This window comes from Bombina bombina, chromosome 1, assembly GCF_027579735.1.
Source record: "Bombina bombina isolate aBomBom1 chromosome 1, aBomBom1.pri, whole genome shotgun sequence".
In the NCBI taxonomy this organism is placed as follows: domain Eukaryota; kingdom Metazoa; phylum Chordata; class Amphibia; order Anura; family Bombinatoridae; genus Bombina; species Bombina bombina.
Window position 1 is genome coordinate 548,573,915 of NC_069499.1, and position 17,615 is coordinate 548,591,529.

The 17,615-nt window shown below is 41.4% G+C and overlaps 1 protein-coding gene across 5 annotated transcripts in view; it reads right to left on the minus strand.

Moving 5' to 3' along the window:
* The window catches only part of CDK15 (cyclin dependent kinase 15), a 657,391-nt gene that overhangs the window by 430,330 nt on the left and 209,446 nt on the right, over positions 1–17,615 (minus strand). For all 5 annotated transcript variants that reach the window (XM_053698694.1, XM_053698693.1, XM_053698697.1 and 2 more), the window contains 2 exons: positions 2,572–2,634; positions 188–311 (listed from right to left, as the gene is read on the minus strand). In XM_053698694.1, coding sequence (XP_053554669.1) covers positions 188–311; positions 2,572–2,634 — 187 coding nt within the window. The remainder of the gene's footprint in view (positions 1–187; positions 312–2,571; positions 2,635–17,615) is intronic.

A 17,615-nucleotide genomic window follows, 5' to 3' on the forward strand; every position in this document is an offset into this window, starting at 1 on the left:
AAAATAATAATAATAATAATATATTATTAATATCAAATTTGAAAGGGCCCATATCTTATGCTTTATATATGTAAGAATATTGATTTTACACAGCATTTTTCTTCAGTACTGTTTACACAATTTCCCAATGCTTTGCCAGTGTGTGAGCTGCAATGGTATAAAAGGGTTAACTCAGTATTGGATTTACCAAAGTCAGCAAGTTTTAGTTCCCCCAGGTAACTGATGAGCAGATTCTGTGGCTTTAAGTCACGGTGCAGGATGTGCTGGTGATGGATATAGGCCAGACCTCTCAGCAGCTGGAACATGAAGAGCTGGGAAGGAGAGATAAGAAGTCTTAGATCAAAAAAGTTACTCTCTGGGCTCACCCCCTTTACACAAGACACATTTTATGCATCACTGGAATTCTGCTTAGGTTTAGACAGCATACCAAGAACTCCACACAATAGTCAAACCATTTTAATCATTTTTCCACTAGGGGGACCTGGAACCCTGCATGCAAATATATTGCAGATAAAGAAATAAAAAGTAAATAGTTTATGTTTAAAATATTCTTCTACTTTTAAAAATAACCAATACAAAAATACTCTTACATTTCTGGATTTTTTAAACCTGATAATGGTCTGCTGTGTTTTAAATATTCATAATTTACACAGCAGATGATTCCATGGCTCATGTCAGTCTGACAGGGGCTATCAGTAAGTTTAGCACATAGGAGGCAGTAACATTATGCTCATGAAAGGGTGTAATCAAAGACTGTTATCATGAGCTACGGTGGCCTATGTGCATATATTAACATGCAATAAAACCAGATTCATAGTTAAAACTCATAAGTACTGTGGTGTATATGGCCCCTAACCATAGCTGTATGAGGGGTCATCATACCGTTTTGATGTAAGTCTGAGGATATTGATTAACTATATCAGTTCTGATTGGTCAGTATAAAAGCTGGACTATATAAGGGAAGAGTGAAAATAAAATCTTCTCTGAGGAATAAAGGTCTTTAAGACCCTCCAACCACCTGCATATCTCCCAACATTTCCTGGGGATTTTCTAGGACAGGGAGGACTTGAGGGTGGTGGCAATGGGAGGGGCAGGGCTGTGGTTATGTCATGGGTGGAACTGAGCCATGTCCTGGGCAGGCAGGGGCTTTCCTGAGCAGAGCCGAACAGTTCTTAAAACCTGAACATTTTCCTTAGGCATCGAAGCTGCAGGAAGGATAGAGGAGATACCTGCAAATGCTGCTTGTGCTAATGCAAACACAACTAACCAGAATCATTTAGTGAACAAGGAAGTCCACAGCCTTGTATTACTGTTCCACTAAAGCCTCATGTTTACCGGCCTAGAAAACAGTAATCACCAAAGTGCCACTAGCCTGGACCAAAAAGGGACATAACATCAAAAACATTAGTCCAGTTCAACTTGAAATGTAAGACTTTATTGTACTACCTGTGTTCATAAAATGCTTCTAGTAAAAGCCCAGAGTGTCTTTTATCACATCAGCAATCAAGCATATTATGTAAATAAAGGCCACTGCCAGCTTTCTGAGAAGGCTTGACATAAAAACTATAAAACTACAACTGAAATAGTGACAGCCATTTACATTTATATATTTATTGTTTGTTTTAAAGAGCCATATTACACAATGAATAAGCAGCATAAAAATGTGTAAAATGTATATTTGAGTATGAATTTATTAAGCAAACATGCACAACATTACATTAAAGGGACAGTGAAGTCAAAATTAAACCTTCATGATTCAGATAGCGCATGCAATGTTAAAGGATTACTTTCTGTTATAATTTTTAAGCTAAACAACTAACATATTAAAGTTAATAAACATTAATTAAAACCTACTGACCTATATTTTCTCCAAAACGAAGTTTCATAACGTTCTAAAAGTTATATCTTTTATTCGCCGATGAGGTCACATTATCCTGCCCACTATTTTCAGCACTGAGTGTTCAAAATACTTAAACCAATAACTTTGTGTTTAAAGCGCCATTTTGAAACCTAGGTATTGTAAACGGATTGGTACAGAGCAAAGGATACCCACGGAGTGGGTTTGGAAAACAATTAAATTTGCAGACAAGATTTCTGATATACGGTAGAGATATGTTAATGAAATGCTATTGATAAAAAGCGTATTTGGGGTAGTTAGTTAGTAACAGGCATAGAAAATATTTACTTACAGTGGCCCTTTAACTTTCCATTTTACTTCTATTATCAAATTTGCTCTGTATCCTTTGTTGAAGAGCAAAGCTATGTAGGCTAATAGGAGCTTAGGAGCGTTTACCTGTCTTTAGCATTCTGTTGCTGCAGTTTTTACACAGCATTCTATGTATAACATTTTTATAAACATTGCTGCCAGATGGCCAAAAGCACCTGAAAAGATACCAAGATAAATAAGCAAAAATGATATTAGAAGTAAATTGGAAAGTTGTTTAAAATGTCATGCGCTATCCATCTATTTTAGTTTAATTTTGACTTTTTCTGTCCCTTTAAATGGACGCAATTTTGTTAATCTGAAGTATTGCAAACCTCCATGCTACTAAAACCTAGAGTTTTGCTTACCTTGACATTATAGGTCAGTAGTCCCCCAGGATGCTGGGACATGTATTGTGCTAGATCTGTGTGCTGTAAAGAGGAGATTTAGAAATGAAAGAAGGTTAGCGGTAAATCATTTCTTGTCTTTTATTCAGCCCCATAGAAAACACAGGACATTAGTTCTACAGAATGTGGTGCCATTAACTAAGAAATAAATGCCATTAATCATTAAATACAGAGGTACTACTGAGTTTGTAATAACAGTGACTATTTCAATCAAAGGTATGTAAACAGCTCCCCCTAGAGGAATCTCAAGAGAATGAAATGTGGTAGATAGAACTGAATTAAACATTACCTAAAACTTTCTAATGTATGGTAAGACGTGGATGTGTGTGGTAAAGCTCCATTAATTAATGAATCTGTTGAGCCTTTGAGGTGCAGGCTCACTCGTGACTGCAAGTTATAGGGACAGTAACTGCTGTAAAAGAAAGAATCCCTCCCCGCACTAAACTTGCCAATGAACATCACTTTCCTCTATGCCACACAAGTAAGTGAAATCTTCAGTCTGCCTATTTGGTCATACTTTTTTTCTTTCTTAATTATTCACTGGAATCATGGGTAGTGTGCACTACTGCTCTCCAGCAGAAGAGGCTGCATGCCTGCCCTTTTAAGTGATACTTGAGTGGCATGGATCAACGTTGCATTCATGGTAAGCATAGTGTAGGTGGTGTTCATTATTATGTTTACTGTCGCTTTAAGAAGCAGCAGACTAATTCGTCCTGGGTGACTGAAAAGCCCTGCTAGTGATTTTTCTTGTGCATAATAAATGCAGGTGGCAGATGTCCCCTTGTTAGCCCTGTATGCAGGGACACAGGTTCTCAATCTAGTAAATTTGTCCACTGCTAACTTAATACACGATGGAGGCCATAGTGTGAACAGTAACTTCTTCAGTCACATTCAGTATTCACTAAGATCCCTGCACGGTAAGACTCTATGAGGTTCTGTGAGAACCTGATCTAGTTTTGCACCTCATCTTCTGACAGATATAGAGAACTTTATGTCTTAACAATATTTGACAATATATAAACACTGATACTGGTAAATACATAGGGGTTGGTCACAAGCTTGCTCTTGTTTTTGACAGATAAAAGTTTCTGAACTTTGTCTGATATTTTCAGTCTGTTTTTCCCATGATCACAATCTCAAAATAGTTCTGTCCTTAATACCCCTAAAGCTCAAAATTGTTAAGTTCTGAAAACAACACAAAATTTTGTAATAAAAAAAACTAAGGCCTAGATTACAAGTGGAGCACTATTAATAGCTCTGGATGCGCTATCAATATTGCTGGACCTAACTAGGAATAGCACATAATCTGGTATTACAAGTCCGTGGTAACACTGAATAACTGGTAAATGGCCAGATTACGAGTGGAGCACAAAATTTTGCTTTGGCGAGTGCAATATTTGCACTCCACACTTAATAACAGTGCACGCAATTGAGCGCTGGTATTTTAAGTGGCCCCCAATGTGAACGCGACTTCGTGTTCGCATTACTAGGAAGTTATATGCTCAATAGAGCGGGCTTCCATAGCCTTGTTCACATGACAAGAGACACGGCACAGAACCTAGCGCAGTGAAGGGGGTAAGTCTATATGTGTATAAATACATATTAACACATATATATACAGGTGCCCCTCGGTTTACAACGGTTCAATTTACACCGTTTCAGAATAACAACCTTTTTTTCCAGTCATGTGACTGCTATTGAAAAGCATTGAGAAGCAGTACATTGCTTAAAAACATAATTTATGCTTACCTGATAAATTCCTTTCTTCTGTAGTGTGATCAGTCCACGGGTCATCATTACTTCTGGGATATTACTCCTCCCCAACAGGAAGTGCAAGAGGATTCACCCAGCAGAGCTGCATATAGCTCCTCCCCTCTACGTCACTCCCAGTCATTCGACCAAGGACCAACGAGAAAGGAAAAGCCAAGGGTGAAGTGGTGACTGGAGTATAAATTAAAAAATATTTACCTGCCTTAAAAACAGGGCGGGCCGTGGACTGATCACACTACAGAAGAAAGGAATTTATCAGGTAAGCATAAATTATGTTTTCTTCTGTTAAGTGTGATCAGTCCACGGGTCATCATTACTTCTGGGATACCAATACCAAAGCAAAAGTACACGGATGACGGGAGGGATAGGCAGGCTCTTTATACAGAAGGAACCACTGCCTGAAGAACCTTTCTCCCAAAAATAGCCTCCGATGAAGCAAAAGTGTCAAATTTGTAAAATTTGGAAAAAGTATGAAGCGAAGACCAAGTTGCAGCCTTGCAAATCTGTTCAACAGAGGCCTCATTCTTGAAGGCCCAAGTGGAAGCCACAGCTCTAGTAGAATGAGCTGTAATTCTTTCAGGAGGCTGCTGTCCAGCAGTCTCATAAGCTAAACGAATTATGCTACGAAGCCAAAAAGAAAGAGAGGTAGCGGAAGCTTTTTGACCTCTCCTCTGCCCAGAGTAAATGACAAACAGAGAAGACGTTTGTCGAAATTCCTTAGTTGCCTGTAAGTAAAATTTTAGAGCACGGACTACATCCAGGTTGTGCAGTAGACGTTCCTTCTTTGAAGAAGGATTTGGGCATAAAGAAGGAACAACAATCTCTTGATTGATATTCCTGTTAGTAACTACCTTAGGTAAGAACCCAGGTTTAGTACGCAGGACTACCTTATCCGAATGAAAAATCAAATAAGGAGAATCACAATGTAAGGCTGATAATTCAGAGACTCTTCGAGCCGAGGAAATAGCCATTAAAAATAGAACTTTCCAAGATAACAACTTTATATCAATGGAATGAAGGGGTTCAAACGGAACGCCCTGTAAAACATTAAGAACAAGGTTTAAACTCCATGGTGGAGCAACAGTTTTAAACACAGGCTTAATTCTGGCCAAAGCCTGACAAAAAGCCTGGACGTCAGGAACTTCTGACAGACGTTTGTGTAACAGAATGGACAGAGCTGAGATCTGTCCCTTTAATGAACTAGCAGATAAACCCTTTTCTAAACCTTCTTGTAGAAAAGACAATATCCTAGGAATCCTAACCTTACTCCAAGAGTAACCTTTGGATTCACACCAATATAGGTATTTACGCCATATCTTATGGTAAATCTTTCTGGTAACAGGTTTCCTAGCCTGTATTAAGGTATCAATAACTGACTCAGAAAATCCACGTCTTGATAAAATCAAGCGTTCAATTTCCAAGCAGTCAGCTTCAGAGAAGTTAGATTTTGATGTTTGAAGGGACCCTGTATCAGAAAGTCCTGTTTCAGAGGTAGAGACCAAGGTGGACAGGATGACATGTCCACCAGGTCTGCATACCAAGTCCTGCGTGGCCACGCAGGTGCTATTAGAATCACTGATGCTCTCTCTTGTTTGATTCTGGCAATCAATCGAGGAAGCAACGGGAAGGGTGGAAACACGTAAGCCATCCTGAAGTCCCAAGGTGCTGTCAGAGCATCTATCAAGACTGCTCCTGGATCCCTGGATCTGGACCCGTAACGAGGAAGCTTGGCATTCTGTCGAGACGCCATGAGATCTATCTCTGGTTTGCCCCAACGTCGAAGTATTTGGGCAAAGACCTCCGGATGAAGTTCCCACTCCCCCGGATGAAAAGTCTGACGACTTAAGAAATCCGCCTCCCAGTTCTCCACTCCCGGGATGTGGATTGCTGACAGGTGGCAAGAGTGAGACTCTGCCCAGCAAATTATCTTTGATACTTCCATCATAGCTAGGGAGCTTCTTGTCCCTCCCTGATGGTTGATGTAAGCTACAGTCGTGATGTTGTCCGACTGAAACCTGATGAACCCCCGAGTTGTCAACTGGGGCCAAGCCAGGAGGGCATTGAGAACTGCTCTCAATTCCAGAATGTTTATTGGCAGGAGACTCTCCTCCTGACTCCATTGTCCCTGAGCCTTCAGAGAATTCCAGACGTCACCCCAACCTAGAAGGCTGGCGTCTGTTGTTACAATTGTCCAGTCTGGTCTGCTGAATGGCATCCCCCTGGACAGATGTGGCCGAGAAAGCCACCATAGAAGAGAATTTCTGGTCTCTTGATCCAGATTCAGAGAAGGGGATAAGTCTGAGTAATCCCCATTCCACTGACTTAGCATGCACAGTTGCAGTGGTCTGAGGTGTAAGCGTGTAAAGGGTACTATGTCCATTGCCGCTACCATTAAGCCGATTACCTCCATGCATTGAGCCACTGACGGGTGTTGAATGGAATGAAGGGTGCGGCAAGCACTTTGAAGTCTTGTTAGCCTGTCCTCTGTCAGGTAAATCTTCATTTCTACAGAATCTATAAGAGTCCCCAGGAAGGGAACTCTTGTGAGTGGAACGAGTGAACTTTTCTTTTCGTTCACCTTCCATCCATGTGACCTTAGAAATGCCAGCACTAACTCTGTATGAGACTTGGCAGTTTGAAAGCTTGAAGCTTGTATCAGAATGTCGTCTAGGTATGGAGCTACCGAGATTCCCCGCGGTCTTAGTACCGCCAGAAGAGCACCCAGAACCTTTGTGAAGATTCTTGGAGCTGTAGCCAATCCGAATGGAAGAGCCACAAACTGGTAATGCCTGTCTAGGAAGGCAAACCTTAGGTACCGATAATGATCTTTGTGAATCGGTATGTGAAGGTAAGCATCTTTTAAATCTACAGTGGTCATGTATTGACCCTCTTGGATCATAGGTAAAATTGTCCGAATAGTCTCCATCTTGAACGATGGAACTCTTAGGAATTTGTTTAGGATCTTTAAGTCCAGGATTGGTCTGAAAGTTCCCTCTTTTTTGGGAACCACAAACAGATTTGAGTAAAACCCCTGTCCCTGTTCCGATCGTGGAACTGGATGGATTACTCCCATTAACAAGAGCTCTTGTACGCAGCGTAGAAACGCCTCTTTCTTTGTCTGGATTGTTGACAATCTTGACAGATGAAATCTCTCTCTTGGAGGAGAGTATTTGAAGTCCAGAAGGTATCCCTGAGATATTATCTCTAGCGCCCAGGGATCCTGAACATCTCTTGCCCAAGCCTGGGCGAAGAGAGAAAGTCTGCCCCCCACTAGATCCGATCCCGGATCGGGGGCCCTCAATTCATGCTGTTTTAGGGGCAGCAGCAGGTTTCCTAGTCTGCTTGCCCTTGTTCCAGGACTGGTTAGGTTTCCAGCCTTGTCTGTAGCGAGCAACAGCTCCTTCCTGTTTTGGTGCAGAGGAAGTTGATGCTGCTCCTGCTTTGAAAATACGAAAGGAATGAAAATTAGACTGTCTAGTCTTGGCTTTGTCCTGAGGCAGGGCATGGCCTTTACCTCCTGTAATGTCAGCGATAATCTCTTTCAACCCGGGCCCGAATAAGGTCTGCCCTTTGAAAGGTATATTAAGCAATTTAGACTTAGAAGTAACATCAGCTGACCAGGATTTTAGCCACAGCGCCCTGCGTGCCTGAATGGCGAATCCTGAATTCTTCGCCGTAAGTTTAGTAAGATGTACTACGGCCTCCGAAATGAATGAATTAGCTAGTTTAAGGACTCTAAGCCTGTCCGTAATGTCGTCCAGAGTAGCTGAACCAATGTTCTCTTCCAGAGACTCAATCCAGAATGCCGCTGCAGCCGTGATCGGCGCAATGCATGCAAGGGGTTGCAATATAAAACCTTGTTGAACAAACATTTTCTTGGCGTCTATTGGAAACATTTTTCTAAATATCGGAGGGGGTGAGAACGGCACACCGGGTCTATCCCACTCCTTAGTAACAATTTCAGTAAGTCTCTTAGGTATAGGAAAAACCTCAGTACTCGTCGGTACCGCAAAATATTTATCCAACCTACACATTTTCTCTGGTATTGCAACTGTGTTACAATCATTCAGAGCCGCTAACACCTCCCCTAGTAATACACGGAGGTTTTCCAGTTTAAATTTAAAATTTGAAATATCTGAATCCAGTCTGTTTGGATCAGAACCGTCACCCACAGAATGAAGTTCTCCGTCCTCATGTTCTGCCACCTGTGACGCAGTGTCTGACATGGCCCTAATATTATCAGCGCACTCTGTTCTCACCCCAGAGTGATCACGCTTACCTCTTAGTTCTGGTAATTTAGCCAAAACCTCAGTCATAACAGTAGCCATATCCTGTAATGTGATTTGTAATGGCCGCCCAGATGTACTCGGCGCTACAATATCACGCACCTCCCTCTGAGCGGGAGATGTAGGTACTGACACGTGAGGCGAGTTAGTCGGCATAACTCTCCCCTCGTTGTTTGGTGAAATTTGTTCAATTTGTACAGATTGACTTTTATTTAAAGTAGCATCAATACAGTTAGTACATAAATTTCTATTGGGCTCCACTTTGGCATTGCAACAAATGACACAGGTATCATCCTCTGAATCAGACATGTTTAACACACTAGCAAATAAACTTGCAACTTGGAAATACAATTCAATTAGAATAATATTAAAATGTACTGTGCCTTTAATAAGCACAGAAGATATATGACAGTTGAAAATTAATAAATTGAAACAGTTATAGCCTCAATCCTTGTAAACAACACAATTTTAGCAAAGGTTTAATCCCATTAGCAAAGATAACAAATTCTGAAAGCAGGAAACAAATTACAGAATAAACGTTTTTTATCTCAGTCAAACTATAATTCTCACAGCTCTGCTGAGAGAAATTACCTCCCTCAAAATAAGTTTTGAAGACCCCTGAGCTCTGTAGAGATGAACCGGATCATGCAGGGAATACAATGAGTTGCTGACTGAAATATTTGATGCATAGAAAAAGCGCCAAAAAACGGCCCCTCCCCCTCACACACAGCAGTGAGGGAGAACAGAAACTGTCAGAAAAACAGATTAAGCAACTGCCAAGTGGAAAAATAGTGCCCAAACATTTATTCACACAGTACCTCAGCAAATGAAAACGATTTTACATTCCAGCAAAAACGTTAAACATAATCTCTAGTTATTAAACAGCTTTATGTATTTCTTACAGTGTAATTCTAGTGAAGTACCATTCCCCAGAATACTGAAGTGTAAAGTATACATACATGACATTATATCGGTATGGCAGGATTTTCTCATCAATTCCATTGTCAGAAAATAAAAACTGCTACATACCTCTATGCAGATTCATCTGCCCGCTGTCCCCTGATCTGAAGTTTACCTCACTCCTCAGATGGCCGAGAACAGCAATATGATCTTAACTACTCCGGCTAAAATCATAGCAAAACTCTGGTAGATTCTTCTTCAAACTCTGCCAGAGAGGTAATAACACACTCCGGTGCTATTTTAAAATAACAAACTTTTGATTGAAGATATAAAACTAAGTATAATCACCATAGTCCTCTCACACATCCTATCTAGTCGTTGGGTGCAAGAGAATGACTGGGAGTGACGTGGAGGGGAGGAGCTATATGCAGCTCTGCTGGGTGAATCCTCTTGCACTTCCTGTTGGGGAGGAGTAATATCCCAGAAGTAATGATGACCCGTGGACTGATCACACTTAACAGAAGAAATAGCCAGTAGGTGGAGCTGTCCGCTTGTGTTGCAGAAAAGCCAAGCAAGCTGAGTTTAACCAGACCTGAGCTATCAAACGGATTTCAAAGGAACAAGAACTTCCTGTCTATAAATCAGTCCAGATTGGAATGCATAGAAAGAACTGTTTGCAGAAAATGCAAGTGAAGTCTGTGTTGTGTGATTATTTTATTAGGTTTATAATGCTGTTTAGTCAATGTTTTTGTTTATTTAACTTAGTTTAATTATATATTCTGTGTTGTGTGATTATTTTATTAGGTTTATAATGCTGTTTAGCATTTAAAGTCTTCATTTCAAAGCTTTAAAAACAGAATTTATGTTTACCTGATAAATTACTTTCTCCAACGGTGTGTCCGGTCCACGGCGTCATCCTTACTTGTGGGATATTCTCTTCCCCAACAGGAAATGGCAAAGAGCCCAGCAAAGCTGGTCACATGATCCCTCCTAGGCTCCGCCTTCCCCAGTCATTCGACCGACGTAAAGGAGGAATATTTGCATAGGAGAAATCATATGATACCGTGGTGACTGTAGTTAGAGAAATTAAATCATCAGACCTGATTAAAAAACCAGGGCGGGCCGTGGACCGGACACACCGTTGGAGAAAGTAATTTATCAGGTAAACATAAATTCTGTTTTCTCCAACATAGGTGTGTCCGGTCCACGGCGTCATCCTTACTTGTGGGAACCAATACCAAAGTTTTAGGACACGGATGATGGGAGGGAGCAAATCAGGTCACCTAGATGGAAGGCACCACGGCTTGCAAAACCTTTCTCCCAAAAATAGCCTCAGAAGAAGCAAAAGTATCAAATTTGTAAAATTTGGTAAAAGTGTGCAGTGAAGACCAAGTCGCTGCCTTACATATCTGATCAACAGAAGCCTCGTTATTGAAGGCCCATGTGGAAGCCACAGCCCTAGTGGAATGAGCTGTGATTCTTTCAGGAGGCTGCCGTCCGGCAGTCTCATAAGCCAATCTGATGATGCTTTTAAGCCAAAAAGAGAGAGAGGTAGAAGTTGCTTTTTGACCTCTCCTTTTACCAGAATAAACAACAAACAAGGAAGATGTTTGTCTGAAATCCTTTGTAGCCTCTAAATAGAATTTTAGAGCACGAACTACATCCAAATTGTGCAACAAACGTTCCTTCTTTGAAACTGGATTCGGACACAAAGAAGGCACAACTATCTCCTGGTTAATATTTTTATTAGAAACAACTTTCGGAAGAAAACCAGGTTTAGTACGCAAAACCACCTTATCTGCATGGAACACCAGATAAGGAGGAGAACACTGCAGAGCAGATAACTCTGAAACTCTTCTAGCAGAAGAAATTGCAACCAAAAATAAAACTTTCCAAGATAATAACTTAATATCTACGGAATGTAAGGGTTCAAACGGAACCCCTTGAAGAACTGAAAGAACTAAATTGAGACTCCAAGGAGGAGTCAAAGGTTTGTAAACAGGCTTGATTCTAACCAGAGCCTGAACAAAAGCCTGAACATCTGGCACAGCCGCCAGCTTCTTGTGAAGTAAAACAGATAAAGCAGAAATCTGTCCCTTCAAAGAACTTGCAGATAATCCTTTCTCCAAACCCTCTTGTAGAAAGGATAGAATCTTAGGAATTTTTACCCTGTTCCATGGGAATCCTTTCGATTCGCACCAACAGATATATTTCTTCCATACTTTATGGTAAATTTTCCTAGTTACAGGCTTTCTAGCCTGAATAAGAGTATCAATGACAGAATCTGAGAACCCACGCTTTGATAAAATCAAGCGTTCAATCTCCAAGCAGTCAGTTGGAGTGATGCCAGATTCGGATGTTCGAACGGACCTTGAACAAGAAGGTCCCATCTCAAAGGTAGCTTCCATGGTGGAGCCGATGACATATTCACCAGGTCTGCATACCAAGTTCTGCGTGGCCACGCAGGAGCTATCAAGATCACCGAAGCCCTCTCTTGATTGATCCTGGCTACCAGCCTGGGAATGAGAGGAAACGGTGGGAACACATAAGCTAGGTTGAAGGTCCAGGGCGCTACTAGTGCATCTACTAGAGTCGCCTTGGGATCCCTGGATCTGGACCCGTAGCAAGGAACCTTGAAGTTCTGACGAGACGCCATCAGATCCATGTCTGGAATGCCCCATAATTGAGTTATTTGGGCAAAGATTTCCGGATGGAGTTCCCACTCCCCCGGATGAAATGTCTGACGACTCAGAAAATCCGCTTCCCAATTTTCCACTCCTGGGATGTGGATTGCAGACAAGTGGCAGGAGTGAAGCTCCGCCCATTGAATTACTTTGGTCACTTCTTCCATCGCCAGGGAACTCCTTGTTCCCCCCTGATGGTTGATATATGCAACAGTCGTCATGTTGTCTGATTGAAACCTTATGAATTTGGCCTTTGCTAGTTGAGGCCAAGCCTTGAGAGCATTGAATATCGCTCTCAGTTCCAGAATGTTTATCGGGAGAAGAGATTCTTCCCGAGACCATAGACCCTGAGCCTTCAGGTGTTTCCAGACCGCGCCCCAGCCCACCAGGCTGGCGTCGGTCGTTACAATGACCCACTCTGGTCTTCTGAAGCTCATCCCTTGGGACAGGTTGTCCAGGGTCAGCCACCAACGGAGTGAATCTCTGGTCCTCTGATCTACTTGGATCGTCGGGGACAAATCTGTATAATCCCCATTCCACTGTCTGAGCATGCACAGTTGTAATGGTCTTAGATGAATTCGCGCAAAAGGAACTATGTCCATTGCCGCAACCATCAAACCTATTACTTCCATGCACTGCGCTATGGAAGGAAGAAGAACAGAATGAAGTACTTGACAAGAGCTTAGAAGTTTTGATTTTCTGGCTTCTGTCAGAAAAATCTTCATTTCCAAGGAGTCTATTATTGTTCCCAAGAAGGGAACTCTTGTTGACGGGAATAGAGAACTTTTTTCTACGTTCACTTTCCACCCGTGAGATCTGAGAAAGGCTAAGACAATGTCCGTATGAGCCTTTGCTTGTGGTAGAGACGACTCTTGAATCAGTATGTCGTCCAAGTAGGGTACTACTGCAATGCCCCTTGGCCTTAGCACCGCTAGAAGGGACCCTAGTACCTTTGTGAAAATTCTTGGAGCAGTGGCTAGTCCGAATGGAAGTGCCACAAACTGGTAATGCTTGTCCAGAAAGGCGAATCTTAGGAACCGATGATGTTCCTTGTGGATAGGAATATGTAGATACGCATCCTTTAAATCCACCGTGGTCATGAATTGACCTTCCTGGATGGTAGGAAGAATTGTCCGAATGGTTTCCATCTTGAACGATGGGACCTTGAGAAATTTGTTTAGGATCTTGAGATCCAAAATTGGCCTGAATGTTCCCTCTTTTTTGGGAACTATGAACAGATTGGAGTAAAACCCCATCCCTTGTTCTCCTAATGGAACAGGATGAATCACTCCCATTTTTAACAGGTCTTCTACACAATGTAAGAATGCCTGTCTTTTTATTTGGTCTGAAGACAATTGAGACCTGTGGAACCTTCCCCTTGGGGGTAGTTCCTTGAATTCCAGGAGATAACCTTGAGAAACTATTTCTAGCGCCCAAGGATCCTGAACATCTCTTGCCCAAGCCTGAGCGAAGAGAGAGAGTCTGCCCCCCACCAGATCCGGTCCCGGATCGGGGGCCAGCATCTCATGCTGTCTTGGTAGCGGTAGCGGGCTTCTTGGCCTGCTTACCTTTGTTCCAGCCTTGCATCGGTCTCCAGGCTGGCTTGGTTTGAGAAGAATTACCCTCTTGCTTAGAGGATGTAGAATTCGAGGCTGGTCCGTTTCTGCGAAAGGGACGAAAATTTGTTTTATTTTTAGCCTTAAAAGACCTATCCTGAGGAAGGGCGTGGCCCTTTCCCCCAGTGATGTCTGAAATAATCTCTTTCAAGTCAGGGCCAAACAGCGTTTTCCCCTTGAAAGGGATGTTAAGCAATCTGTTCTTGGAGGACACATCCGCTGACCAAGACTTCAGCCAAAGCGCTCTGCGCGCCACAATAGCAAAACCTGAATTTTTCGCCGCTAATCTAGCTAATTGCAAAGTGGCGTCTAAGGTAAAAGAGTTAGCCAACTTAAGTGCTTGAACTCTGTCCATAACCTCCTCATAAGAGGATGCTTGATTGAGCGACTTTTCTAGTTCCTCGAACCAGAAACACGCTGCTGTAGTGACAGGAACAATGCATGAAATTGGTTGTAGAAGGTAACCTTGCTGAACAAACATCTTTTTAAGCAAACCCTCTAATTTTTTATCCATAGGATCTTTGAAAGCACAACTATCTTCTATAGGGATAGTGGTGCGTTTGTTTAGAGTAGAAACCGCCCCCTCGACCTTGGGGACTGTCTGCCATAAGTCCTTCCTGGGGTCGACCATAGGAAATAATTTCTTAAATATAGGGGGAGGGACAAAAGGTATGCCGGGCCTTTCCCATTCTTTATTTACAATGTCCGCCACCCGCTTGGGTATAGGAAAAGCTTCGGGGGGCACCGGGACCTCTAGGAACCTGTCCATCTTACATAATTTCTCTGGAATGACCAAATTGTCACAATCATCCAGAGTAGATAACACCTCCTTAAGCAGAGCGCGGAGATGTTCCAATTTAAATTTAAATGTAATAACGTCAGGTTCAGCTTGTTGAGAAATTTTTCCTGAATCTGAAATTTCTCCCTCAGACAAAACCTCCCTAGCCCCTTCAGACTGGTGTAAGGGCATGTCAGAACCATTATCATCAGCGTCCTCATGCTCTTCAGTATCTAAAACAGAGCAGTCGCGCTTTCGCTGATAAGTGGGCATTTTGGCTAAAATGTTTTTAATAGAATTATCCATTACAGCCGTTAATTGTTGCATAGTAAGGAGGATTGGCGCACTAGATTCACTAGGGACCTCCTGAGTGGGCAAGACTGGTGTAGACATAGAAGGAGATGATGCAGTACCATGCTTACTCCCCTCACTTAAGGAATCATTTTGGGCAACATTATTATCAGTGGCATCATTGTCCCTACTTTGTTTGTCACATTCATCACATATATTTAAATGGAGAGGAACCTTGGCTTCCGAACATACAGAACATCGTCTATCTGATAGTTCAGACATGTTAATAGGCATAAACTTGATAACAAAGCACAAAAAACGTTTTAAAATAAAACCGTTACTGTCTCTTTAAATTTTAAACTGAACACACTTTTTTACTGAATATACGCAAAAGTATGAAGGAAATGTTCAAAATTCACCAAAATTTCACCACAGTGTCATAAAGCCTTAAAAGTATTGCACACCAAATTTGCAAGCTTTAACTCTTAAAATAACGGAACCGGAGCCGTTTTTACATTTAACCCCTATACAGTCCCTGGTATCTGCTTTGCTGAGACCCAACCAAGCCCAGAGGGGAATACGATACCAAATGACGCCTTCAATAAGCTTTTTCAGTGGATCTGAGCTCCTCACACATGCATCTGCATGCCTTGCTTCTCAAAAACAACTGCGCATTAGTGGCGCGAAAATGAGGCTCTGCCTATGACTAGAAAAGGCCCCCAGTGAAAAAGGTGTCCAATACAGTGCCTGCCGTTTTTTTAATAAAATTCCCAAGATTAAAATAACTCTCCAAAGTTATAAACCATTAAATATGCTTATAAAGTAATCGTTTTGGCCCAGAAAAATGTCTACCAGTCTTTAAAGCCCTTGTGAAGCCCTTTTATTCTTATATTGAAAATTAAGAAAATGGCTTACCGGATCCCATAGGGAAAATGACAGCTTCCAGCATTACCAAGTCTTGTTAGAAATGTGTCATACCTCAAGCAGCCAAAGTCTGCTCACTGTTTCCCCCAACTGAAGTTAATTCCTCTCAACAGTCCTGTGTGGAAACAGCCATCGATTTTAGTAACGGTTGCTAAAATCATTTTCCTCTTACAAACAGAAATCTTCATCTCTTTTCTGTTTCAGAGTAAATAGTACATACCAGCACTATTTTAAAATAACAAACTCTTGATAGAAGAATAAAAACTACATTTAAACACCAAAAAACTCTGAGCCATCTCCGTGGAGATGTTGCCTGTGCAACGGCAAAGAGAATGACTGGGGAAGGCGGAGCCTAGGAGGGATCATGTGACCAGCTTTGCTGGGCTCTTTGCCATTTCCTGTTGGGGAAGAGAATATCCCACAAGTAAGGATGACGCCGTGGACCGGACACACCTATGTTGGAGAAAATAATTTATTAGGTGTTACTTATGGCAATTTTGAGAGGGGCCTGGAACCTAACTCACTCCCTTCCATTGATTTACATTATAAACTGGGTTTCAATTTACAACGGTTTCGATTTACAACCATTCCTTCTGGAACCTAACCCCGGTGTAAACTGAGGGCTACCTGTATATATATATATATATATATATATATATATATATATATATATATATATATATATATATATATATATATATATATATATATATATATATATATACACACACACACACACATATATTTACAGGAAACACACAGATCCCATAGACCGCAATGTAAAGGAATTTTTCAGTTCAGTTTTGTTTCTAACACCCAACACCCGTCACATTTAACCCCATAAAACTGCTTCATACTGTTTTTTTTTTTTAAATTATTTAGACAGAACCTCACACTAAAGTTTGGGGCCAATTGGGGCACTTTTTAAAAATTAACCAGAGGTCTGAATTCTAGTTAATTTTCTGAGCGCTAAGCTCGCGGTAGCAATAACCAGCCACCTGTAATGACTGGTTATTTATCACGTGCCCGTAAACAGACGAATTTGCCCGTTTGCGGGCACACAATAAATTAGTGCTCCACTTGTAATCTAACTCAAAATTGGTAGAAAAATACTGGGCATTTAAATGTCCGGTTTTAAAGAAGATCACTGCTTTTTATATGCTTCTCTGCAGAGCATCCATGTCCCTTTTACCACCGGCAAAGGGACAGTCTAGTCAAAATTAAACTTTCATGATTCAGATAGGACACGCAATTTTGAACCACTTTCCAATTTACTTTTATCATCAATTTGCTTTGTTCCTTTGGTGGTATTTCTGAAAAGCTAAACCTAGGTAGGCTAAAACTGATTTCTAAACCGCTGCCTCTTAGCTCAGAGCATTTTGAAAGTTTTTCACAGTTAGACAGTACTAGTTCAGGTGTGTCATATAGATAACATTGTGCTCACTCTCGTGGAGTTATTTAGGAGTCTGTACTGATTGGCTACACTGCATGTCTGTCAAAAGCACTTAGATAAGGTTGCAGTCTGCAGAGGCTTAGATGCAAGGTAATCACAGAGGTAAAACATATATTAATATAACTGTGCTGGTTATGCAAAACCGGGGAATGGGTAATAAAGGGATTATCTATCTTTTTAAATAATAAAAAATTCTGATGTAGACTGTCCCTTTTTAACAGTGTGTTTTCTAGGTGTACGGTCGCTATGTAATAAGTTGCGGATGTAATAAGCTGCGGATGTAATAAGCTGCGGATGTTACTG